This window comes from Polyodon spathula, chromosome 37 (genome assembly GCF_017654505.1).
Source record: "Polyodon spathula isolate WHYD16114869_AA chromosome 37, ASM1765450v1, whole genome shotgun sequence".
Classification (NCBI taxonomy): domain Eukaryota; kingdom Metazoa; phylum Chordata; class Actinopteri; order Acipenseriformes; family Polyodontidae; genus Polyodon; species Polyodon spathula.
The window spans coordinates 2,578,982-2,606,022 of record NC_054570.1 but is presented as its reverse complement, the minus strand read 5'-3'; the positions used below and the strand labels follow the sequence as shown (position 1 = coordinate 2,606,022).

At 38.4% G+C, this 27,041-nt stretch overlaps 1 protein-coding gene and 1 long non-coding RNA gene across 2 annotated transcripts in view; one reads left to right on the top strand and one right to left on the bottom strand.

The window, feature by feature from the left end:
• LOC121304174 (POU domain, class 5, transcription factor 3-like) overlaps positions 1-14,737 on the top strand; it is a 15,356-nt gene extending 619 nt beyond the window's left edge. Inside the window, exons 2-8 of the mRNA XM_041235141.1 lie at positions 5,049-5,100; positions 6,230-6,261; positions 9,952-10,047; positions 10,831-10,961; positions 11,984-12,145; positions 12,582-12,771; positions 14,712-14,737. Coding sequence (XP_041091075.1) covers positions 5,049-5,100; positions 6,230-6,261; positions 9,952-10,047; positions 10,831-10,961; positions 11,984-12,145; positions 12,582-12,771; positions 14,712-14,737 — 689 coding nt within the window. The remainder of the gene's footprint in view (positions 1-5,048; positions 5,101-6,229; positions 6,262-9,951; positions 10,048-10,830; positions 10,962-11,983; positions 12,146-12,581; positions 12,772-14,711) is intronic.
• Positions 14,738-15,010: 273 nt separating this feature from the next.
• On the bottom strand, positions 15,011-20,856 carry LOC121304380. Its single transcript, XR_005947943.1, has 4 exons — positions 20,776-20,856; positions 18,600-18,887; positions 18,238-18,297; positions 15,011-15,664 (listed from the first exon to the last, which is right to left on the bottom strand). It is a non-coding gene; the product is annotated as an uncharacterized LOC121304380 (long non-coding RNA).
• Positions 20,857-27,041: the final 6,185 nt, after the last annotated feature.

Sequence of the window (27,041 nt, the reverse complement as noted above, 5' to 3'; positions counted from 1 at the left end):
AATGCAACTCCCCCCCACCCCCAAACGTAGGGATGGAAACATGCCTCCCATTGTATAGCCGTTTGATCCATTCCTGGTTTTACTAGGAGTTTAATAAGACACACCTGAGCCTGTTACACTGTATCTAATCAAGCTCCTAATACAATCTGGAATGGGGGAAACTGTTTTGCAACAGGTGTCTGATTTCCATCCCTTCAGCATGTTGATTTATTGCAGAGTGTACTGCATTAAGGACTAACCTGGGTTTCTAGTTGCACGGGTAACACAAATGAAAGGAGACTGAACTCCACTTAGTGGGGATCATGGTTAATTGCACCACAAAACAAACAATTCTGCACAACCGTCAGTCTCTGCTTGAGAAATGGCCCAGGACCGAGAATGGCAGACAAAGGGAGTTGGACTGAGCCACAGAGAGAACTTTTAGAAGCGACTGCTGGAGACAGCACGGTATAAACGAACTTTCTCAACTACTCCGAGACTGATCCACGCTGCACCAGAAGCACACCTCTAGCGTGGTATCAAAATAACGTCTTGAGTAACAATAACAATATATCTTGCTATATCTCGTCTACTCACAATGGATGCAGGGGGGTTTTGTCCTCTAGTTACGCAACGTAAATGTTAAATGCAATGCCGATTATATTTTAAATACCCCCCAAAAAATATTATTTCCAGGTTATGATCTAACGTTACAGAGCACCTGGGTAGTGTTTCAGTTATTTGTGCGCTACAAGAAAATGCAAACAGCTATACGTTACCGCAGTTAAACAAATAAATAAAGCAATTATTTAAATAAACATTATTTATTTCAACATGATACAGTCTTACCATTTTCAGATACCAATTCCCTTCTCCTCGCCCCGCGCTAGTTCTTTGCTGACAGCTCGCGAGAGTTGATCACCAACGAGAATAGGGTTCTTACTGTCATCTATAGGGGAATTTCACATGATGTCACCACGCTGTGGCGGGGTGGGTGTGGCGCCGTTCTCTTTGCTGACCCACATGAAGATATATAGGGTGCGTTTACTGAGATCATTCTGCACAGATTCTGTGCAGAATCTGAAAATTCACAGAAGGTTATTGGATAAATTGGTCAGATTCTGCACAGTTAACAGTTTTTTTTTTTTTTTTTCCTTCTCTTTATTTGTGATTTCACTTTTCTCTTTACCGATATATTTGCACACTTTACAGGCTGCAATGCCCCTCAATGTCTCTGTGAGCCCTTTGCGTTTACTGTGGACTAAAATTTCAGCCAAATTTGCATCTCTGAATCATGAAGTATACATAAATGCTTCCAAACAATTTTAGAAAATTTAGAATTGTTAATGGTATTTTTTTTATATTTGCACATTTGCACATACAGATCTATAAATGCAGCGTGTATGTGTAGGCTAATATTCTCTGTCCAGCAACTGATAATGTTTTGGCAGCAGAAATTGCTTAATTATTTTGTGTGCCTAGATTCTTGTAAACAGGCAGAGACCATTTAAACCCCAAAATATGTTTGGAGAGTTGCATGATTCTTACAATGCGTTTCAGCCGTTTGAACGGAGCTGGGGGCGTACTGCAATATTGCCATGGAAATGTGTGCAAAATGTGAGGCTTGCTGCACAATATAGCGATTCAACTGAGGATTATATGTTGGGCTGAAGATCTTTCAAGTCCCCATTAACAAGTTGCACACAGTCCCTTACACCTCGACTTTCTAATTTTTGGAAATAACAGAGACAAGGGACCGACTTATGTTCCCTATGGTAATGGTAACATTTTTATAATAAAGATTTATCTTTATCTCAACAATTTTGAAGTATGCAGCACACTTTTTATATAACTATAGCTGGCAATACAGTTTGACACTCACACTAAACTTCACACTAAACTGTTTGCAATCTCTTTTCACCTCATAATTCACACTGATCAAAACTAGCAAGTGGACAAACAGCTATATCTGAAGTAAGGTGAGATTCTGTATACACCCCCTTTCAGAGCTACATTCCGTGTGCTAGATTCCATTATTATTTTATTAATATTTTTTTTATTAAAGTTTACTTGGATTTTTTTTCCCAATTGCAGGTAACTGAATTACGTGGCTATTGAAATATAAAGCAACTATCTGAATGTTTGGTGCCACTGTATAATATATAAAACCTTTCAAACTGAACATATTTTGGTAACACTGTACTGGATTTCAGTCCAGTGTTCAGAGCCATTTCAGTCCTGCTGTCTCTCTCTCTCTCTCTCTCTCTCTCCTCTCTCTCTCTCTCTCTCTCTCTCTCTCTCTCCAGCCTCTCTCTCTCTCTCTCTCTCTCTCTCTCTCTCTCTCTCTCTCTCTCTCTCTCTCGTCAGGAACAATGGGCTCCAGTGACACCTCTCTCCCAGGCAGGGACACCCATTCGCAGCTCGTCAGCCCTTTGTCCTCTTCAGAGGGGCTGTGAGTGAATGGGGGAGCTCAGGATGGGACTCAACACAAAACCTAAGAGGGAAGCAACAGCAGGCCCGCATGTGGACTCAAGAACAGAACAACAGATTCCCTGTCCAAAGCCATGTGGAAGACAAACGAAAGCCCTTCTTCTTGTCGTTTTGTGCATCTCTTTGAAGGCAACATCAAAACTTCCCTGTTCTGGAATACAGGAAAAGACAAGTGTGGATGTATAGCTGTGCGCTACAGTCATGCAGAAATTTATCAGAACATCCCATTGCTTCTGTAGGTTTGATTTGTTGTGCATATGAAATCAAACCACTGGAACTGACAATCTAGGACAATTGTCATAATAGGCAATTGTCAAACTGTATTGAGGACTTTAATAGACCACACATGCAATGTGTTTAACAGTAAGAGAAAGGGAACACACAATGGTAAAATGCATGAGACTTGTTTAAGATGCCTAATTAAAGCACAACGTGGTCTAACATTTTCACGCACACGTGCCTATTGTTTCTACAGCACTGATTACTGACTGCAAATTGAAATTGAAAATGCATGCAGGTAGGTAAGATATATAGAGAATATAAATAACACATTTGTTCTAATGCACGTGCACACTACTGTGAAGTATCCCTTTAACAAGTCTGTTTCATTTATAAAGTGGTCCTTGTTAAAATGCATAAGCTTTTAAAGGACATTTTTGCATATTCAGAATGGAATATGTATTGTTATATGTATTGCATTTAAATTGCTTTGTTTAGCTCTAAAAGTGCAATACCTATAACAGAGGGCATTCCATTCCGAATCAGCAAAAAATGTCCCGTAAAAGCTCATGGGTGACAGACTTGTTAAAATGTTGTCACCCATGCTATACTGACAGCAATCTGTTTCCAGAGGGAAGAGCGCCCTCTATTGAGTTATGAAACTTCCTGCAGCCAACCAGTGCTTTGTTTAACTGACCTCTCAACTGAGCACAGACACTTCTGCAGTGCGCCAAAGGTGATGGTTTCAAACAACTCACTTTTAATAACCCATCAACCTGATTTAAAAAAATAAATAAATAAATGTTAAGTGTGAAATAAACAAGGGTCACCATGATCATAAATTTTGGCATCTAATTGCTCAAGCATTGGGACAGATGGGTAAAGCAGGACAGCCTGGGCAGAGCATTTGCTGAATGAGGTAGATATCCTTGCACAAACCAGTATTTGTGATCCATGGACACTGACGAAGGCAATGGCAGAAACACTTGTGTGTTTAACATGATATACTGTACAGCCCCATGCAGTATTAAAACATAAGCCCATGGTGAATGCATCAACTTGGTACATGTTTACTGTAAAATATTACAAGAGCGACAGATGAATTTTTTAGCAGAAATTGGGCTTCACAGCCATACTCCCAAAATCAGTTGCTTCCTTGCATCCTTCAAATGTAGCTTTAGTTTTTGCTTTTAATGTAGCTGTTTTCTTTGTTGCTGCCTGTATACTTTGTTGACGCAATTTGCTTTCTGTCATCACCTGTGGCTGTAGAGCAGGGGGTGGCCAAAGTTGGTCCTCCCTCTCCTGGTCTCTGCTCCAACCCTGTTCTAAATTGTTTTTATTGAACTGACCCAATTCAACCTGCACGCAGACCCTGAAGTAGTTAATTATCTCATTTGACCTGTGTGGGAACTGAACACAGTATTGTAAGTACGGTCTCACTAGCAACATCATCAACTCCTTTGATTTGTACTCTACACTTCTGCCTATATAACCAAGCATTCTGTTTGCCTTATAGAACAATGTGGTTGATTACAAGGACTTGCATTTCAGTGGAAACTGAGCATGATGGTGGGGCACAGTCCCATGAATGAGATCATGTTTCTCAGGGCAAAAAGAGGCTTAGCAGGCAGTTCAGAGTCAATTAAAATTCATTCCGAACGGCAATAGAGAATGATTGCCTCCTCACGACTGGCTTCTCCCCTGTCTCCTTAGACAACAGATCAGAGACTTTGCCTGTATGCTTTTACTTCTAAAGAAACAGCCCAAGTAAACGGCTCCGAATGCTCTTCTGCACCCCCCCCCCCCCCCGACCCCCACCCCTTCGAGAACATTTTGGACAATGAATAATCGAACCTCAATTATTAAAATGACATTTAGAATTAATGAGAAAAGGAACACAACAACATTGCTTAATTTAAAATGATATAATTTGCGACTTGAATTAAGAACTCATCGATTAATGGAGTGGATGTACAATCCTGTGTTGATAACGACAACATTTAGTGATCTCACAGGCATTTAGCGGGGTTGTATAATGACATGGCGAAGGTCTGGGGGGGGGGTATTAATGTCAATTTGTGGGTCTGGACGACGAAACGGGGGTCACTTGGGTGGCCGTTGGAACTCTCCAGCAAAACTAAGCAGCAAACCCTTTTATGAATTCCAAATCAGCCAAGTTCTGGGTCGAATAATAACGTCCCGGACTGTAGTAACCAACGTGCATTTGAAAACTTTCCATCATAGATATATAACCATGCATTTGAACCTTGGAAGAGTACCAAGTCACCCAATTGCACAGCGATGCATGTAAATGACAGATAAACTCGTTTTGAAAAGTTGTTAGAGATTATCCTCTCCAGGTGAAACCAAGCCATTCGCTGACACCTGTGAGAACTGCATCTCGTCGGGCAGGTACCAATCCAGGACAAGTGCTTGGCAGCTTGTTATTATACTGATGAAGCACAGACAGCCTTTTCACGGTTTTCCTGCAATAGTTATCGCCTGATCTAACACGTAGGGGGGGGCCAGCAGTGCATTACCCTGAAGGAACCCTAGCTAGCAAAACCAGTCACAGCATTACCAGGAATGGCAACTTCGAAATGGCGAGCCTGACAGCAGCGAACCCTGTGTTTGGTACTAGTATAGTGCCTTGGTATTTCAATAGATTGCCAATGCATATTGGTTAACGCAACTGTGATACCTTTGCTATGACAAAATATGACCCCCCCGCCACACACACTGGTGCACCATTCCATCAATAACAGTACACTGTCAAAGTTATGCCACTATTGCCCCTGAGGTAACTCTTATACTGCTACTGTAGAGCCTTTATGGAATTTCCATTGGTGCCATAACTTCTGGAAGTTCAAATCTGGTTTTAGGTCACATGTGAAATGAGTTTGTGGGATCTCAGCTCAACACCAAGTGGACGTTAGTGTAATTCTCATTCCAAAGCACACAATTCAGCACACATGACAGTCTGTGCCTGGGAGAGATCTAGGAGTGAAGAGCAGGCAGGGGTCAGGATTGAGGGCCGCTCTCCCTCGCCCTGTGGGGAAATATATATTTATACAGTAGAGATTTTACTAGAATACCTCAAGGTTAGTCAATGACATTCTTTATAAATATGTATAAATATGTTAACATAGAAATTACATACCACTTTGTAATGAAAGACTAAGACAAATTGAAAAATGTGACATTTTGAAATCTAACTTGAAATACTGTACCTACTTTTGTGGTATCATTTGGTAGTTTAAATGGGGTAAAGAACAGATCACAATTATGTTCTTATAGTTTAAAAAAAAAAGATGTCTCAATCCTAAAATTCCAGGTGATGCAAAACTTAGCTGAACATCATAGAAGTCCACTGAAAAAGGCACTCGACAAAACTTTTGTCTACTTCACTTATTCTCTTACAATTCTACCTCATGGCTGTGGGAGGCTGCAGGTTTACTTTTCCCACGTCCACATAAGACAGCAATGGCCCCTCTTTGGTCTTGTGTTGAGTCCCATCCTGAGCTCCCCCATTCATTCACAGCCCCTCGGAAGAGGACAAAGGGCTGACGAGCTGCGAATGGGTGTCCCTGCCTGGGAGAGAGGTGTCACTGGAGCCCATTGTTCCCAACGAGAGAGAGAGAACAGCCTTCAGGAAATGCTCTCCAGGAGAGCCATTGAGGGGCTGGAACAGCAGAGAGGAGTCTGAGGCTGGACTTAATGGCTCTGAGATTGCTCTGAACAGTGGACTGAAATCCAGTACAATGGTACCAAATTATACTCATTGAATTCTTCTAGAAATGAAATAGCAACAGGCCTCAGAAGGAATGTTAAACTAAATTTCACTAAGAATGAAGATGTGCTAAAGGAATTAATAGAGGATGATGGATTCATTACAAGACCAGCAGATAAAGGTCTCATATTTCGGTGGATTTAAGGTGGACACAATCTGGAATTGAATTCTTAGACCTTGGTTAGACTTGATAAAGGAGCTATTAAAACAGATCTTTACTCAAAACCTACTGATGTGCATCAGTAGCTACATATATCACCTGCACGTCCTGTCTAACTCAAAAAGCAATTCTGAAAGGACTGGGTATAAGGATAAGACACAGTGTTCCCCCTTATAAGGCAGCCCTTTATACTGTGGAACAGGTTATAAGGTGGTACAGTCATGGTTCTCATTTGCCCCATATTGCCATTACACTAACACTAGTATTCTCATTAACTATGGATCCCAATTATATCATTTTAAGAAAAGGGAAGAGAGGGTTAACAGAGTACCATTAATAATAACATGTTCTAAATTATTTCCCAACATTGCAAAAAAATTTTGGAAGCATTTATATACACTTCAGAAAAAAAATATATATATATTTTTTTTTTTCCGAAAGCACCGATCGTAGCTTTTATATCGTAAATTTGGCTGACATTTTTGTCCACAGTAAACACAAAGAGCTCACAGATACATTGAGGGGCATTGAAGCCTGTAAAAACACAGGTAAAGTGTGCAGATATATTGGTAAAGACAAACGTGAAATCGCAAATAAAGAAAATTATTATTCAGTCTTAAAAAAATCAGTAGTGCAAGGATAGCAACCTTGTATATGTTATATTTTGCATAAAATGTAATTAAATAAAATATATGCAGAGACCGGGTTCATCATTATATAAGGAATACAGAGCTACTTATCAAATATAAGAAATAAAAAATAAATTAATGAACCAATAGTTCAGCACTTTACAAGAAACAGACATACCGTGGTTTAAAAAATAAATAAAATTAGATAATGTACAGTAAGGAATAAAAAAAAAATAATTGAAAATAAATGCCATGATGCCTGAAGGTTTAGATAGAAAGGAACAGCAGATGGTTACATAACTAACTACATGTGAATGACATCACAAAGACATTAGATTTGAAGAGACATACATGTGTGGTTACCATGGCATCAAAACCCTATAAATACCTCCAGTGTTTGTGTTCAAACACACTTTCCTTTGACAAAGGAGTGCTAAACATACCGAAACTTTGGGAAGTTGACTCTTTGACTTTTTATATACATATATTCTGCATAAACACACACACACACACACACATATGTATGCATATATTGAGCAAAAACTCTTAAAATGATCAAAGCCCATACAGTGGTGAAAGAGATTGTCTACTCCAAGTAAATTTGACGCGTCCCGCAATTATATCTACGTGTAAGGGCAATATTATCCAAGTGAGAAATTTGAAACTGATATTTTCTTGGGTTACATTTTTTAATGATCATTTAGACACCAGTATTCCATGTCCTTCAAGCGTCTGAAATCGTTATAATTACTTTGAGGAAGAAAACATAACAATAGACAACCATTAACAAGAGTGTTCCAGCCAGTTCAGAAAGCAATTATAAACAAACCGAAAATCTTCTGTCTACAGATGGCAGCGGTAATACATACTTAGTGTAAATTAAATAATCTGTTATGTTTTTTAACAGGATAAATTTCAGGGTGTATTAATAATACTCAGTAAAATATATTGTAGCTACAAGGGGCAGTAACACTTAATGCAGAAGGAAGGCAACTGCTAACAACTGTTTTTTTTTGCCTCTGTATAATAAATCAAAATATGGGTATTGAAACTCTGGGTAACTGCCTGAATGTTTTTTGGTGTCACTTTGCAGTATATCAAAACCAAACAGTGACTGGGGGTAACTGCTGGGGCCATAGACCAAAGGGTCAGTAGGGTTTCTGTTGAAACACAATGTCTTTGAACTTTGGGGCTAGAAAAGACAGTCGTTTAGCCTCTGGACAATGGAAACCAGACCAGCAGGATTCCACAAGAAGCAGTCTGGGATTCTATTGTTTGATGGCTGGATGGACTTGGAGGAGCAGGGGGTTGGGGAGTGGGCCAATTAGCACGCTCATGGCTGTGGGCAGGTGGGGGAGGTCAAAAGATTAGAAGATTGTAAGGTAGGGGAGAGCTCCCCTCCCTGCAGTGCCCCACTGCCTGATTGATCTTGACTTTGAAGTCCCCTAACAAGGGAATCATCCAGAGGATGATCAGCACCTGTGATAGGGGCGATCATTGAGGGGTCCGCCTCTTCATCCTAGAAGCAGCCAATCCAGGGAGGGACATTTACATAGGGGCATTTAGGAGGTGAGAGAGAGGAAGGTGCCTATGAATGAATTTCGAGTCTGCATGGTGTGTATTTTAGTTGCCCTGTCTAAAACCTTCTCCAAAATAACTTCTCCAGTCTGAAAACGCATCTCAAACGATGACAGGACGGTTATTTGGACAAGATGCTGGAAGATCTTTCCACCTTCCTGCCGATGGACTACACCTCAGCCAGGAAACTGGACCCCAGTATTTTCCGGACACTTTCTCTTCGGCTCAAGGATATACCTATAAAGGAGCAGACTACGGGCAGGTGGTCCCTGAAGACCACTCTGTTACCAATGTCCGCATAGGGGCTCATGGACTACCCAAGGCCTGGTACACTTTCCCTGGGGCTGAAGCCTGGGCCCACAATGGAATGGCAATGCCGCACGGAGGGGGCACAGGGGTCTACGATTCTTTCAAAGGTGGAGAGGGGGTGAAAGCAGAGAAGGAAAGTTTCCTCTGCCATCCTTGGAACTCTTGCTTGCTTCCTCCAGTCCCCACCTCAGCAGCAGGGGGAATGCTTTCCTGCAGCAGTCCAGCGTCAGCCTGGACTCTCGCTGGGAACGGTGGAGGGCACTTGGGCAACTTGGGGGCTCAAGGGCAGCTTGCGGCACCACTTAGCCCCCTCGATGGAAGCGGCGAGAGCCCCCTAGCCAGCTGTAGTCCAGAGAGTGAAGATGGAAAGGGGACTTCCAGCGATAGTGGAGATGAGGTCAGTTGAGAAGTCACGGTTCTTTTTCTAAGGTGCAGGGCTGCATAAGGGTCTCTTGTGATTTTGAGGTGGAGTGTGCTTCATCAATTATTTATTTGCAAAGAAAACTACAATGCTTTTTATTCCTGTTGCAATCTGTCATGGGTTTCAAAGCTTTAGTTTTAATATTGTTTTAATATATATATATATATATATATATATTATGAAGATATATATATATATATAGATATATATATATATAAAAAGTAGCTATCTTGTTAAGGTGAGAAAGAGCAGTGGCTATAGAATTATGTGTAATTGGGATATTAATTATAATATAACCATTATAATCGCATACTGGTGGTAATGGGAAGTTTAAATGCATTTCTTGTCTTTGTGTCTCAGGAAACCCCCAGTGCAGCAGATCTGGAGCAGTTTGCCAAAGAGTTGAAGCACAAGAGAATTACACTGGGATTCACACAAGCTGATGTGGGACTGGCGCTGGGTGTGCTTTATGGTAAGAACCCTTCCCAGAGAGCTTCAGTGGCAACGCAGACAGATTATAGTGGAAATGCAATGGTTCGGCACTTGGGGGCACCTTATGGAGTGAGATTGTATACATACCCTTCACTGAAGACAATTTCAACATCTTTCAAACATATTTATTTAAGCAGGACAGAATCCTTGAGCTGAATATATATATGAACATAATTGCTATATTTTATTTAACATCATGTAGTCAAACAAACTATAAAATTATATCGGTTTTTCGTTAAGCATAAGGGAAAATTGCAAAGCAGTATATAATTCAATATGTTGCCATTATATTATTCAACAGCTTTCAATTTACACACAATTCTGGTCTTAGTCAGTATTTGCAGGATTTGAAACCCTGGTTAGATTTAAAATAAATATTTCTGAGCGATTTAGAAAGGTCTTGTGCAGAGGCTGTTTATATGTTCAAAGGCAAGGCTTTCCAAAGATGAGATGCCTGATATAAAAAGGCACGTTGACCCATATTAGATCTCAATTTAAGAATTTTAAAATGAATCTTGGTGCGCAGGTAGAGTTACATGTCTAACAGAGATGTAAGGTAACTTTTCCAGTGTTCATTTTATACACTAAACACACAAAAAAAAACAAGAGAGCCTTCTATTCTCCAATCTGAACCTCCCTAAAGAGATTAGAGGGGTGCTGGCTGCAATTTGGATTGAGTATGGCAGTCAATGGGTGATACAATGGTTCTGTATTGCACTAAGTGGGCCATTGCAAGTGAATGACTTTGAGATGTTTGTTTCAGGAAAGATGTTCAGCCAGACAACAATCTGCAGGTTTGAGGCCCTGCAGCTGAGCTTCAAGAACATGTGCAAGCTGAGGCCGCTGCTGGAGCGTTGGCTGAGAGAGGTGGACACCAACGAGAACCTTCAGGAGGTGAGCTGCTCTGAGCTACAGGCTCCGCTGTGGGCCAAACTTGAGCATCCCCCTATAGAATCAACTCATTGTGCTTCAAAAAGTCCAATTAAATCTGTGAATAATGTTATTTTAACCTGTGAAATTTTCAATATGCTTAACAAAAAAACTGACAACAGTTCTATATCTAGTGTGAAATACTGTACTGTGATTATGACTTTCGTTAGACTTTTGCGACATCATTTTGTAGTTTCGTTGATTGCATGATGTTGAATAAAAGATCTAAGTTATGTTCATATTGTTTTTTTGTTTTTTTTAATGATGTCTCAATACTAAAATTCTAGGTGATGTAAAACTTTTGGCCAGAGCTGTATACAATACCAAGAGTGAATGCTAATACAAGGGAAGATACAATGGCTGTTCTTGATAGATTAGTACCACCGTATGGTAACTATAGAGTCACAAATGCTACAGACTGCTAAGGTTTCTTAAGATAAATCCACATTAGTGGAGGATTTTGGTTCTGTGACATGGAATAACAGCTATAGGATATATATTTATGAAAAATGCTTATACAGGGTAGGTTCGTGTCCTGGCTGAGCGAAGTAGGGAGTGTCACTTTGGCTCTGGTGCTTCCGTGAGCTAGGGAGGTAAAACCAGCAGGGACTGTTTCTCCTCGTAGCTCTGCAGCGAACCCTGCTGGCCAAGCAGCCAGTGAGCTCAGAGCAGACACCTGCAGGGCTGGCCTTTGTCCTCCAGAGGGCGGTAGCTCGCTGACATCTGCTCTCAAGTTCCCTGGGGAAAAAAGGAAGCTGGCTTGGTCATGAAATCAGAGGACGCCCACTGAACCTTCGGGTCTCCTGAGCCCAAAGGAATTGCTGAGATGAGGGGAAGAGCGATCGGGCATTCCATATTGGGGGAAAAAAAAACTGGGGAAAATTATGATTGGACTAACTAAACTTTATAAAAAAAAAAACAAAAAAAAAAAACGCTCAGATGTGCAAGCAGGCCTCTAATCCGGATTGTTCTCGCTCTCTCTGCAGTTGTGTAATCTGGAGCAGGCTGCTATCCAGGCTCGCAAACGAAAAAGGACGAGCATCGAGAACAATGTGAAGGGGACGCTGGAGTCATATTTCGACAAGTGTCCCAAGCCCTCTGCACCAGAGATAGTACAGATCGCAGACGACCTCAATCTGGAGAAGGATGCAAGTACTCTACCACTGAAACTAACAGTCGTTATTCTGGTGTCTTACACAAGCTCAGATTGCAAAACAAAATAATTGCTGGAGTGAATGCTGTAATTGACTGAAATAAAAGTACCAGTGCTAGTGACAACTGAATTTTCAAAGCTTTTGTTTTAACCCTTTAAAAGGTACAAGAGACAAACACAAAAAAAAATGTCCTGACAGGCTGGATCTGGTCATCCAAATGGGCAGTTTCCTTCTGTGTGATACTTGAGTCGCTCTTGAATGTATTTTTTTTTAAAAGAAACCGTTTGAACAAATTCCTTTTGTACCTTAAGGGGTTAAGCAAAGAGGTAGTGGATCAGCCACTATTGCTAGCCCTGCCCCCAGGACCGGGTTTGAGAACTGCAGAACACAATGCATATGCAAAATACTAACAAGTTGTCCTCCTCTAAAGGTGGTGCGTGTTTGGTTCTGCAACCGAAGACAAAAAGGCAAACGAAACGCCTTCCCAGGGATTGAGGACTACGGTAGCGGTACTGTGCAGTACAGTGGTATCCCCACCATGGCCCTCCACAATCCCATGATGCCTCAGGGCTACGGCTCATCCTTCGCTACCACTCTCTATGTCCCCCAGTTCCATGAAGGTGAGGCTTTCCCCCAATCAGTATCCTCCTCAATCGGGCGACCGATGCCCTCCAGCTGAATTCTGGGGTGTAACAAAATAACATTTTAAACATATAGACTTGAGAGACGTCAATGGGCGGACGCACTCCCAAAGCATCATGGGATGGCAAGAAGGACAACGTTGCTTCATGCTTGGCGAGTTTGGAGGGTAAAAAAGTTATGGCTTTTTGGAAAGAGAGTGATGTGTTTTTGTAAATAATAATAATAAAAAAATATTTTCATTTATTATGTTGCAAGGTCACTTGAAAGTATTCTCACCAAGGCTTAAACAAAAGTTTTAAGCTTAAACATAATTGCTGATCTTTTATTTGAAGTCTTTGCTGCCATGTTTTATAATTTCTTACCCAAATATTGCTGTGGGTTCAATTTTGTAAGTCCATCTGTAAGTTCAAATGCTCAAAGACAAACTCAGAGGTTAAACTACAAGCAAGCTTCATAAGCATTTTGGCCAAAACATCTGACGATTTTGACTTCGCTAAGAATAAAAACTTTAAAACCAGGTTGTTCTCCTTCTTACTCCAGTCAGTTACCCTCCCTCTGTAATTGGGTACCTCAATACAATTACCCAGAGCAATCACAAGAACGTTTGAAATAGCTGTGCTTCGGATTTCCTGTTGTTGAATTATTGAAGTCTAAATATCAACTCTGTTAAAATACAGTATTAATAGTTTCTCTGAAAACCACCTCGTGGGATTTCCTTTTTAAATGCATTTTTAAATGTCCAGCACAAAAGGTACAGAGGGTTAAATAAATATACATTTACTGGCGATTTGTCTCAAATTGGCTATTTTATATAATTTTATTGGCTACACTTCCAAACATCAGTTTCAACTTCTGAGATTCAGCATTGCTCAATGTGGATAGCCAGGACTTGAAGCGACTTCTATGGCAATTAATAGAGTAAATACTTAGGGAGAAAAAAACAGGCCACAACTCTGTATTATGCACCTGTTCCAATAAGAATTGCAATACATGTTGATTTTGATGTTTAACTCTTACAGTTAGTTACACAGACCTCCAATTAACACTAGCCTTGGATTACCCTGCCCAAAATAGCATTAGGTAGCTCAAGATTAGTGCTAATCAGGGTCTGTGAAACCAGCCCTAAATGTGCTGCCTTATTTTTTGAGTGGACAGTTCTGGGAAATGTAATAGTAAATATATACTGCTGTGTGAGACTCTGGTTGCTACATAAACATGAAAAAGTCATGTTTTGTTCCATATATACATGTATATACACACACACTTAAAAGGTGTGAAAGACCCAAATTCCAACATATTGCAACAAATTCCTCCTCTCCAGTCTGTCTACTTTGTTTTGTGTCAGATGATTGTCACAAATAGTGTTGTGCGCTGAAGAACATAACGTCATATTCCACAGGGGAAAAAAAAAAAATACAAACAAGGCATTCAACAAGGCAGAACTATAAATAAAGCAAACGTAAATAGCCGATAGGTCTGTGAATATCAAACCATTTATATCACCCCCCCCATAATCTATCCCTTAATTGACCAATGCTATTCATTAACTCTTTCCCATAGTGTTGATTTATTTTTGAGATCCTTGTATTAATTTGTATTCTTGTATTCCCGCCACTTACCAAATAACCACGCCCCTTTTCTAAACAGGGCTCCGCCTTTACCCGCCAAATCCTCGGCCAAGGTCAGATATTCCTGCGACAGCACCTGGTAGCTGAACTTTTTTTATTATTTCAAATCGCGTTAGTTAAGCACCGCTTTTCAGTTTGATTGAAAAAGTTAGATATATCAAAGAAACTAGGAAACTTTAATTTAAAAAAGCAAACGAGGGAGGTGGGATTGTTAGCGTTGTAATATCCCCAATGTCTTACAGAACGAAATGTTTTAAGTTTTAATCATGTTCTTGGACTGTTTTTTGCAGCTCTCAAAGTGAAGGTCACTTTATAAGGAAGAAGTAACTGGGGCAAGTAGGTTGTAGGAACAATTCAATAATTGATCATTTAATGTTTACCTGGGTTGATTAGTTCTCTTATTAATAATATTTAATTGATGTGTTACAAAGATCGTGGATTTACTATGAACACACATTCATGTGCAGACACAAGGAATGGTTAATCAACAGTAGTATTTTATTAAGTACACAAATAATAAACAGAAATCAGAAAAAAAAGTCATAAAGTCTCTAAGCACAAACACAATTCAAATTCTCACTGCCTTAACTTTTGGTCTGCTGGCTTGGAAACTCAATCTGTTGAAGTGTCCAGTACAAAAACTCTCCTTTCTGCAACAAAGTCTTCGTCCTACATTGTATCAAACTCGGCAACAAAGCTTTCAATTCTCGATAGAATCAACAAACAGCTGCAACAAAGTCTTCAGTCCACGGTATAGTACCCACAAGTGCGGCCGTCCGCTCTGTCCTCTTCGTTGAATCTTTTACCTATGCAGGTAGCAGGGCAGTTTCTTTTGGATGCTGTGGTTTTAGGTGTACAGCAGACCCATTCTGGTTTGTCTGATAAGTCTCTGTAAGCAGCAGTCCTGAGTCTCGTTGCTTGTGGTAGTTTACTCGCATGCAGCTTGCTTCATCGTCTTGGGTCTTCTTTTTCAGCAGAGTCCCGTCTTGATTCCGTTTTGGAGATTTGTCCTCTGTCTGCTTCCTTTCGCCCAGCAGCTGCTTGTTGCAGTTGGGTCTTGTTGACATCTGTACTTTGTCTTCCTTACACCAAACCACTTGAGTTTGCAGTGTCGCAGTCTCTTCACTGTCCTTTCAGCCTCACCCAGTCCAGCTGCCCTCCTCCTAGCCCTGGTCATCTTCAGTTCAGTACTCCTGCCAGGAACCAAGGGGCTCTTTCTTAAGACACAAGTTTGCTATTTTTCCTAAGACACAGCAGTTTCATTAATTACTCCAGTTATAGCACTAATACACGTTGCAAAACCTGCTTTGTAGGGGAGTAAATTCTTAAATAATATTGCTGATTTAAAAGCAGGGTCAATTGCACCAGTTTATTTATTTAATACCCCCACCCCCTCTACCCCCAGCACCTTCAGATTTGTGTCAGTTTCTTATCAAATGTAGTTTCTTCAAATGTGCATATTATCTAAAGGACTGAAAATCATCAAGGCAGATGATGTCATTGGCAGGGGGGTTTCCGTTGTCTAGTTTGTTGAACATCCTTCTTGTTTTTTTATGCCAGTAAATTATGCAGAATGCTCCTATTGCTATCATTCCAATGAAGACTCCTGCAACAGCTAATACATTATGTTGGTTCTTGGTAGAGTTTGAGTCTGAAGGGAATACCCAGTCTGAAGGGAATACCACTTTAAAAGTGCAGATCGCTCTATAGCCACTGGGGGGGGGGGATAATCACATTGTAAAATACTGTAAATTTAACATTGTTACGGCTTTCTTTTCAGCTTGGTGAAATATAAAATATGAAAGGAAGTGCGATTTCTAAAAAAAAACAACAAAAAAAACACATCTTGTGCTATGTATGAAAATCACTAAAAAGTTAATTTAGGGTCATTATTTTTTTAGCAAGCCTTGTTAAAAAGACTGATTCTTTACCAATTTAACTGTGCATATTTTTATATTTTACAACAATATACATTAAACACGAAACAAATTAACCCATTAATGCCATACCGGTTTCTAAAGCTGCAAAAGCACTTTGAAGAAAATCCGCTAACAATTTGTTATAATAATACTCATAGTTGTAATAACTGAAAATATTCAAGTTCAAGAGTCGTTCTAAATGCAAAAATTAGAAGGTGTCAAATTCCTTTGGGTAGAAGGATTGCTTTTACTTTGAAACCTGTTACTCTTATCCACCCCCAGCTCTATAGTCGAGTTAAGTGCCTCTCATGGGAACACATTCTGGCAATATTGAGCTAGAATAGTATTACATATTGAAAGTCTTAAACAGACTGTATACAATCTATGTTAATATATTTGACCCTTTTCTAGGGTCCTACATAAACATTACTGCGATTTCTACAGTAAGCGGTCGTACTATAATTTAATAGAAATTCAAGCTAGTGAACCGTGTGTTACAGTGTTTTGTGGCAGACTGCAAGCACCAGTCAAAAAGGGAAAGCTGCTCCAGATTTCTTACAGTATCTCACGCTAATCTCCTAAGTGGGAAGGTTTGTGTTAATCTGTATTAATAAAATGAAGAAATATACAAAACCATTTGTGTATATAAATGTAATTTACAGACCACAGCGATTTTCTGTTTAAACACTACTCTTTTCTACTTGATAAGTCATCTCCATGTTTTTCCATTTCATATACGTATTAATTGATATTTATGTAACAGATTTTTAACTGTCCTGATACTTTGTTCAAGTAAACTTCCAATACATTTATTGCTGTTTGTATTTATTTTAAAAGGAAGCAACAGTATACAGAATTGAAAAAATATTGGAAATGCAAGAATAGAAGTTACTATAGAAATTGCATTAATGTTTACAGAAATTGCAACAAAATTTTGAAAACTGTAAAAAAAAAAAAAAAGTGTTCAAAACTTGCCACACAAGCCATTTATAAATACAGATTTATTTATTAATGCACTTGGAAGACAAAACAAATGTTCCATTAATATTTCCAGAAACTTAATATACCCTTGTTTTTGTATAAAATGCAAAAGAACAAAAATGAATATTCAGACGAAGAAAACAAAACATTGCAGCTGATATAATAAATGTTAATATTGATTTTAAAAGTACCCTGTACGTTCCCACTGAAGTCATAATCAATGACTGATTTCAGGTTTTGCCTGAATCAGGAACATGCTGCAGGTATGCACAACAGTAGTGTCGCCACGAAATCCTCACATGGCAGCCAACATCAAATAATCTATCTGCAACGCAGACGACTGTGCACAAAGCATATGGGCACGCCTGGTAGAAGAGTCACCCGGCGAGTAGAACAGCCTCGTCTCAGATATCTGTACCCTTTCAATTGCTACAAATATTTTGAGAGTATATATTCTGGGCCCCATGCATTCTTATTTATAACAGACTCCCTTCCATGTGTTTTTCGACCGAGGCAGGTATTGAAATGATTGAGTTACTCTGTGGCACTGTCTCTAACTGCTAAACATTTTAAAGAATTCAAGTTTGGGAAAACCCCTTTTCAAATCTTTAGAATTAGTCTGAATATACAATGGGGATATAATCTAACACATATATATATATTATATATATATATATATATATATATATATATATATATATATATATATATATATATATATATATATATATATATATAGTATATATATATATATATATATATATATATATATATATATAGAGATATCTATATATATAGATATATATATATATTCTTATATAAATATATATATATATATATATATATATATATATATAGATATATATACACACACACTTATGAACAATGTTGTGCTTCTCCAAAAACATAAACTCACCTAAAGTCAGGGAGCTGGTCGGGGTGCTTGCACTGTCAGGTGGAGGGGTCGTTGAGTTTTCTGGAAAATAAAACACATTTGCTTGTACACATGTAAATGTGCACAATTCTGAATTTAAACCATATGTACTTGTACCAACTACGAAAATCACATGTATACAGCACCCACGAAAGTAGTGCTTTTAGTCTTGTAACACATCTTTTGAAAAGGAAGCAGCTTCTAATCACTTCACCTTAAAGCACAGGAAGATAACAGCAAAACCAAGAAGCGAACTAAACTTGACTTGGAAGAAAAGTGAGACTGGAAATATAATTTATCTTCAGGTAGGTCTATTTTTTCTTAGTTTTTATGCATTTACTTACCTACAAATAGCTTGATGTCCTTTACAACCTTATTGCCTCCTCCTCTTAATGTACAAGAATACAACTTCTCATCGGAGAACGAAACGTTTGGAATTACAAGGGTCAGGTTTACCATCTTTACTTTCACGTCCCCTTTGCATTCAGAAATACCATTTTGAGAACGACAGAGTTGCGACTCTTCCAGTGTGCTTCAGATGACAATCTGGTTTTCAACAGCGATTCCTTGCAGTGCCAAACAGGGAAGAGTTGCATTTTCCCCGATCCTCGCAACTTTAAAATCCTTCGAGTCTAGAAACCAAAAGAAAATAAAATGCCCGGAGTTGGTTATCACAGTACCTACACCTTGTTTTGAAAAAAAAAAATTGAGATCTTGCTATCATGTTATAGCACCTCGTAGAATTGAGTTTTGTTTGAAGTGAGTCCATTTCAAGTTAACTGCACAATGTTATAAGTAACTTGAAATCTGCAACTTTTTAGGAGCTGAGAACAATTAAAAAAGGTCTAATTAAGCAAATTATCCGTTCAATGAGGGGTCTATGAAGGATATATCAATCTGAATTATTTGATGCTTGTCCTCCCGTTCTGTGGACACTGTAATATGATTTTGTACTACCGGTTCAACTCAGCTGAAATTAGTCATATCATATACAGCCTATGTTGACATACAGTGAAGCTATCATCTATGTCAATGCAGTCCTGCATTACACAATACAAACATTATGTTACTAATGATTATGACAAATACAAATATGGCGTTATTTCCCATCGTAAAAGCAACCACATAATCTCTGACAACCAATGCGGTGCAGGTTCTCTCTGGTCCGCCAAATTGTGCGTAAAGAAAGTTACATTAATATTAAAATATCCCTCTATACATGAAAGATTACTCGTCTGCTTGGTTAGGAACATAACCTCATAGAATATCTACAAATAAAAACACCAAACAACAGTACTGTGTGCGGTCAGTCAGCGATTATAAAGTACAGTGCAATAATAAAACACGGGCTTCCTTAAATCATGTCTCCAAAAACTAATGTCACATCCTAACACATTATTCACATTGCAAAAAGCACGTTACTGTAGCTACTTACGACACGACACAAGCAAACTCGAAAGGAGAAAAAGACACATTCCCAACCCCAACTTCATTTCTCCGGAAGCTACGCGAAACATTTGACAACAATCAAATCTCCCGCAAACTGACTGACTGACTGACTGACTGACTGACTGACGTGACCGGCCGCCTACTTTCCTCAGGGTTGGATGGATTGACAGCAGTCATATTCGAGCGCCTTCTGCCTCACGCAAGGCACGTTTTGTATGAGTCAATAAAGTCCAATGAATTTTTAAATATTTTTGCAGATGCTTTCACTGTGTTAAAAATAAATAAATAAATAAAATGTATCTTGTGTCCAAAATTACTTTGAAGAAAGCTGCAACATTGCAAATGATGCCACTACATTGTGTTCCGAAAAATGCTAAGCCAGCACAGATACTGTATTCTACAATCGGCACACCATTCACAAGGGTAAAACGAGCTGAGGAGACTTGAGAAGCATTTGCACATCCGATTGTGTTTTCCCGGCATGTATTTTGGGTGGATGTTCTTATTTGGTAAAACTGCAGTATGTATTCTGACAAAGAACATTTCAGTGTCTGTCTTATCCATTTCGATTTGAAAAGGCGGGCTATTGGACCCTGTGTTTGTTAAAATCTGTAGGGTTTTATTTTTTTCCCCCAAAATTAAACATTTGAGATTAAAACGAGGTCTGTTAAACAGAAAATACAGAATAGCATCAGGCTGCTCGTCCTGTTTTACAGAATATATAGATAGTCATCATCGTCCGCAGGCTATATAGATATATATATAGAGATATAATATATATGATATTTATATATATATATATATAATATATAAAAGTTAGATCCTGGTGGTGGTACAGTGGAATTCGGGAAACTTTTAAAACTGATGAAATGCATTAAAAAGCTTTTTCTCGTGTTTTTAAGCTTATAGAGACGTTATGTTTCAATACGATACCCATACTGAACAAATGAATGTAGTTCCTGAATGCATCAATTTAACTGGGACCACTGTATATGTAATTAATTTAATACAGAACACGTTGTTATTATAGTAGCTATGATTTATGAACTATGAATTGCAAAGAATTCTTACCTCGTTTTCCATTACGAATCAGGTTAGGACCAGAATGTTCTTATTCTTGTTGGTGGTGGGTTTAGTTGTGCAGAACTTACAAAAAACTGAATACCCAATTTGTGTGGGCGTGGAATTGTTCAATTTCCCGCGCTACTGGCACACTGCTCAGAGTACGTCATTCGGTTTTCCCGCGGAATTTTGCTAATTCAAAAAAACACAGCCGCGGGAAATATTAAGGAGTCGCGGGTTGATAATGTAATTGGATTGGTGGTATAACTTTAAAAAGACTGAAACCGTTTTCATGTTTGGCAATACTGTTTGGCATACAGTGCCAGCGTTAGTATTGCAATAAAGGGATCTCGCTGTTAATTAGGTTGCTGGTCTGGTAGGAATGTGGATTTGTCCCTTCAGAGCTTCTGTACAGAATTTGTTGCCCGTGACGTTTGGGTGAGCTGTACTGGGGGTTGTAGTTTTTATCAAATTAATACCAGGTATCCTTTCTTAAGAAGGTTTTTGATTGTTTTATGCACAGGCATGCGTGTTAAAAATAAGTTTGCCTTCAGTTAAAACAAGTAATTTGGCTATTTTTAGCTATTTTTTAAGTGATTTTTTTTTTTTTGCTATAAACTGCAGAAATCTGGCAACCCTGGAAGATATATGTATGGACGAATTGGACTACCCCTGAGTTTCAATTGCGGAAAAAACGTATATACATATATATATATATATATATATATATATATATATATATATATATATATATATATATATATATATATAAATAATATAAATATACATGTATACATTTTAGACAGCAGATGTCAGCCTTGAGTCGAAATTCTAAATTAATTATATTTTAAGTATGTTAACCTCAATAAGCTGTTTTTACTAAAAAAAAAAAAAAAAAAAAAAATCCAACAGTTTAGAATGAGTTTCTATTTAAAATCATAATGTATCTGTTGCATCATAAAATTCATTAATTGTACCGATTAAAACATCAATTAAAACGAGAGATTTGACAGAGACTAACCCTAAACAGAACAAGAGGCAGAGAGCGATACAGAAACCATTTTAGACACAGAACCAAAACCAGACAACGCCAATTCTTCTCAGAAATAATGCAGCCTCCTACCGCACTGCATGTCTATATTGCACTGTCCTCCTGTGCAGCCACTCGATTGCAAGTCAGACTCACATCTATATGGAGAATTGCTTGTCAAATTGTGATTGAACATTTAAGTGCTAATTTCATATTTTGTACTATTTTTGTACACACGTTTCTCTTCAGTGTCCCACAAATACAAACAAACATGCTATTCTCCTTCTAGGTAAGCTGGAGATCGAATAATGCCTCGACCTTTAGTAGCTGACAACAAAAATGATGTGATCAGCTTGGAAAGTTTGGATTTCGGTTTCAATTTGTACAGCAATTTTTGAAAGAAAACACTTCATATTGTCACTAAGTGTGAAGGGTAATTAAGCACAGTGGTCGAATGCCTAACAGTGGTAATGTTCCAGCCTCCTTTTAAATACAATTTATTATATATATATATATATATATATATATATATATATATATATATATATATATATATATATATTATATATATATATATATATATATATAAAGGGTTATAAAGGTTCGCCAGTTAGAAGCTGAACTAATTAATATTCAATATACTGAATTATAATTCAGTATATGGTTATTCTGTTCTCTTTTGCCTATATCCTTCTACGGAAGCACATAGCGTGGTGCTTTGTTACTTTGACAAGTAGGTGGACAGGAAATCGGTCTCAAGGTGTCGTTTTGTTTGCCCTTTTAAGCTAGAAACCAACAGAGATAAAGTATAAAGCCAGTTTGAAACTTGTAAAGGGAAGTCTGAAACCACTCACGAACAAACAACTGCTCCAGAAATGAAAATAATCTTATTTTTAATGCTATGTAAGTATTCATATTAAATTAATACGATTTCTATGTTAATTATTGAAGATGATGGGTACAACTTTGAGTACACCGTGTAACACTTTTTTTTTTTTTTGTTCCTGGGTAGTAAGTGTTATTTCCTAATTGCTTATGCCTCAAAAGTATAGAAAATGGCTATTATTCCCCACAAACTTTGCTTTTGTGGCCAGGACAGTGATATTTCAAAATATCACTATTTCCAATGGGAAAACGGGCAAATGTGTGTCATTTCGTTCACATAAAGTCAGAAAAAAACAACATATGAATCCAAATTAACATGTATTTATACTAAAGTAATACAAAAGTGACTACAAAAGATTTAGAAGTGAGTAGTTTTTCGAGATTTACGATTATACTGTATTTACACATTTGCCCGTTTTCCCATTGGAAATAGTGATATTTTGAAATATCACTGTCCTGGTCACAAAAGCAAAGTTTGTGGGGAATAAGAGCCATTTTCTATGCTTTTGAGGCATAAGCAATTAGGAAATAACACTTACTACCCAGGAACAAAAATTGTGTTACATAGTGGTATTAATGTTACAAAATGAAAAAAACAAAAGGCCTGACTGTGCTTTTTGTTGAAAAATACAGCATTTGCTTTTCTCCTTTCAATTGAAGTCAGACCTAAAGAAGCAACACGCTTTATTCAGAATCCTGGACCTTAGTTTTGCACTGTAATATTTGTAGAATACATTGAATGTACTTCAAGACAAGCATGTACTTGGCATAAAATCTTGACTCCATCACGGATTGTATTTATTCTGAAGACTGTTCTCTCTTTGTGGACTTGTGGTTCCTCTACGTTGTGAAGTTTGTTTAGGGGCTATACTTCTGTCTGGGCACTCTAACCTGTGTGGAGATGAACATGAGGTAGATGGGCACCGCACCACTGCAAACAGTCTAAAAGAAAGTTGGTTGGTAGCTCCAACACAGTGTATCAGCTTGAGAAAAAAATCAACAGGGAAACGGCAAGAGTCAGGGCTTGGGCCACACACACAGTGACTGATAGAGGGCTGAGGGAGATATGTCACGGTTGAAATATGAATGACTGAGGCGAGGCTAGAAGGGAGTCAAAGCAGTGATTAAGATGATTCCAGCCTGTTATAGATGCAGGTTCTAATAAAGTGACCAGGCAGTGTATATATAAATGCCTTTGATTTGTAAACAAAAGAAACATATTTTAACGTTCAACTTCAAATGCATTTTGTTTCCTTGTTTTGGGTTAGGTATTTCCAATCTTAATGAGCAGGTGCATGGTGGCACTAAGAAGGTCCATCAGGGAGAAAATATAACTCTGCAATGCGATGTCCGGCATGACCAGGAGACCTCATGGTGCAGGCAACATTTCGAACAAGTACCTCTTGTGATCTTTCAAGATGCTTTAAACATCCACAGCTCCGAGCCAGACCCAGAGTACCACCACGGCTTTGGACCTCGTTTCTCATCCGTTCTGGACCGCACGACCTGGACAGTCAATCTGAAGATAGAGAACATTTCTGAGCGGGATTTCGCGCTGTATTTCTGCACTGTCCGAGTAAAAGGAGATATCCTATTCGGAAATTCAACACGTCTTGTGTCTGCAGGTGAGATGTCTACTTGTCCTGGAAATTTTTCTAGGGAAACCTGCACCTTGCTTTCGCAATTGCAGAGAACATTTTTGGGGGGTGTAAAAGGAAAATTTCGAAAATTTTCATTTTCTTATTTCCATCCCTGCCTTGAAAAAGTAGATTCACATTTCATAAATAGGATTTATTATACAGCATCTGTCATTGTTTATTTGATTTCAATTGGTTTATTGATCCCATTCGCCATATATATTGAGAACAAGACGAGACTCTTTTAGTGGTACAACATTTGCCCCTCCCGTCTCAATGGACTCTAATGACAAATGGCAGATTGTTTCTCTAGTGTGTATTTAAGGTTTGCGATTTAAAGGTGCTTTAGTAAATACATTAAGTGTTAAGATTAGTTGACAGCAACATGCTCATTTGGTATATACTTTTTAATCTTTCATATAATATGTTTAAAATTAGCGGTAGCGAATTTATGACAAAAGTAAAACACATGTATTTTATTTCAAGTTTAGTCAAGACTAATCAGAAACAATCTTGTGTGGTTTCTAATGAGTAAAAGTGAAACTCCAATTGAGGAAAACACCAAAGCTTATGAGGAATTAGATACTGAGAACAAAGCACAGCTAAACTTGAACTGATGCCCCTCTTAACTCCCCTTAACCAAGTCTGTAAATGCACAGCTATGACCAAATGTTTTGCATCACTTAAAAGGTTAGGATTGAGACTATGCAAAACCTTTGCCCTTAGCTGCACACTACTGCTAGTAATCTTTGCCATGAGTCTCAGTGATCTCTCTCTTTTATTTTCAGAAGACTCAGGAGAGTCTGTTCCCCTCCCCCTGTGCTGGACACTGCTTGGTGCCTCACTCTTTGTCACAGCCATTTCCTGTGTTGGCTGTTGTGGCTTTCACATATTTCAACAAGGTACTTTAACATTTTCCTCTGTGTCTTTATATCTCTAATGTATCTCCTCCTCACTGCTGATGAGGGGGTAATACTGACATCACCTCAAGACAAATGCTTGCCTCTTGAATAGAGCACTTGCTCTTTAGTCAAATAGTTTGTCTGTACAATATGATTTGCAGTTTTGCCTTTCTACTCAGTTCAGTGGGCTGACATGCCAGTTCACTGCACTGCACTGCTTCATATCTTAATAGTTCAATTCTGAAGTGGTGTCAAGGTGTGCAATGAGCAAACGTTAAGGGCGGAATGGGTCTTCCATTCCAGGACGGGTTGAGGAATGGAGGCTGAAGACAGACCATCGCTCAGGTCCAGACCAGACTATTCACGTTTTATTTATTTTCCTTCCAGAAAGAATGAAATCCAACCCTAGTGCCACCAGAAAATCCAACAGACATGAATCAGATTATCAGGTAAACAGCGCTAACTAATGCAATGGAATTCTTACTGGGGAATGCTTGTTTTAGAAATAAATACTTTTTTTATTTATCAATTTATCAATTGTTATGAATCTTGCTAAGGATATTTTTCTGCAAGGAATGCTATCTTGACACAGGCTAGGCTGTACAGGAATTGATATAAATCTGGGTTCAGTTGATTTGTTTTATGTCGTACAGCTATGGACAAAAGTTTTGCATCACCCTATAGAATTAACACATTTTGCTTCACAACATCGATAATGTTGTGTTACCATATTGAATTACACAATGCTTTGTAGTTTTCCAGATACTACAGTAAAAACAGAATCTAACATGAAATACTGTGCTACTGTCATGGCCTTTGCAATGTAATTTTTTTGTAGTTTCTTTGATTACATGATGCTAAATAAAAAAATCAAAATTATGTTTGTATAGTTTTTTTTTTTTTTTTTTTTTTTTTATTATTATAATGTATCAATCCTACAGATGCAAAACCGTTGGCAGTAGGTATACTACTCAAAATTTGCTAAGGATCACTTTTTAATGAATCCCTGTGCCCATAGAAATGTGACGTGACAAACATGTCCCATACATGCATAGCTCTTTGCTAATGATTAAAAGCTGCTATCTGTCGAGATCTCACATTATTCAGAATTTGTGTGCCCTTTGATTCGTCTCCAGCAATGCACCATTGTGTTTATCTTATTTAATGCCACTAAAAACATTTAGCACTTTTTATGCTGGCTAGATATTGCTGAACGAGAAATTAAAATCAAAACAATGCTGCCAATGTATATGATAAAACACTGACGCCTTCCATAATGTATTGTTGTTTTCAGACGAGCGCTGCCGTTGTCGATCTGGAAAGTGATTACCAGGTACTTTTGCTTTCTGATGCAATACAAGCAATCAGCACTATTCAAGACGGTGCATGCAGAAATACTAATTTTCTGTATTTACTTTGCAGGAACTTACACACAAAGACAGTGCATTGTATGCGGTGTGTGTGAAGAAAGGACAACCAAAAAGAGACTGACCAACAGCTGCAGATAATGACCATCATAGAAGCACTTTATTTATGAGCCAATGCAAGCAGGGCTCTGTCTACACTAGCATCGGCAGATGAAAAACTGAATGTGTGGGCAGCATTTGTTACTCAAATATCATAACTGGACCAATCAACCTAACCAGCATGTCTTTGGACTGTGGGAGGAAACCGGAGTACCCGGAAAAAACCCACACAAACACGGGGAGAACATGCAAGCTCCACACAGACAGACCCCATAGGCCAGATTCTGAGATTTTTAGGAGTATCACAGAGAGCAAATCTCCCCTCCAGTCTTCCTCCATTGGAGGTAGCTTTTAA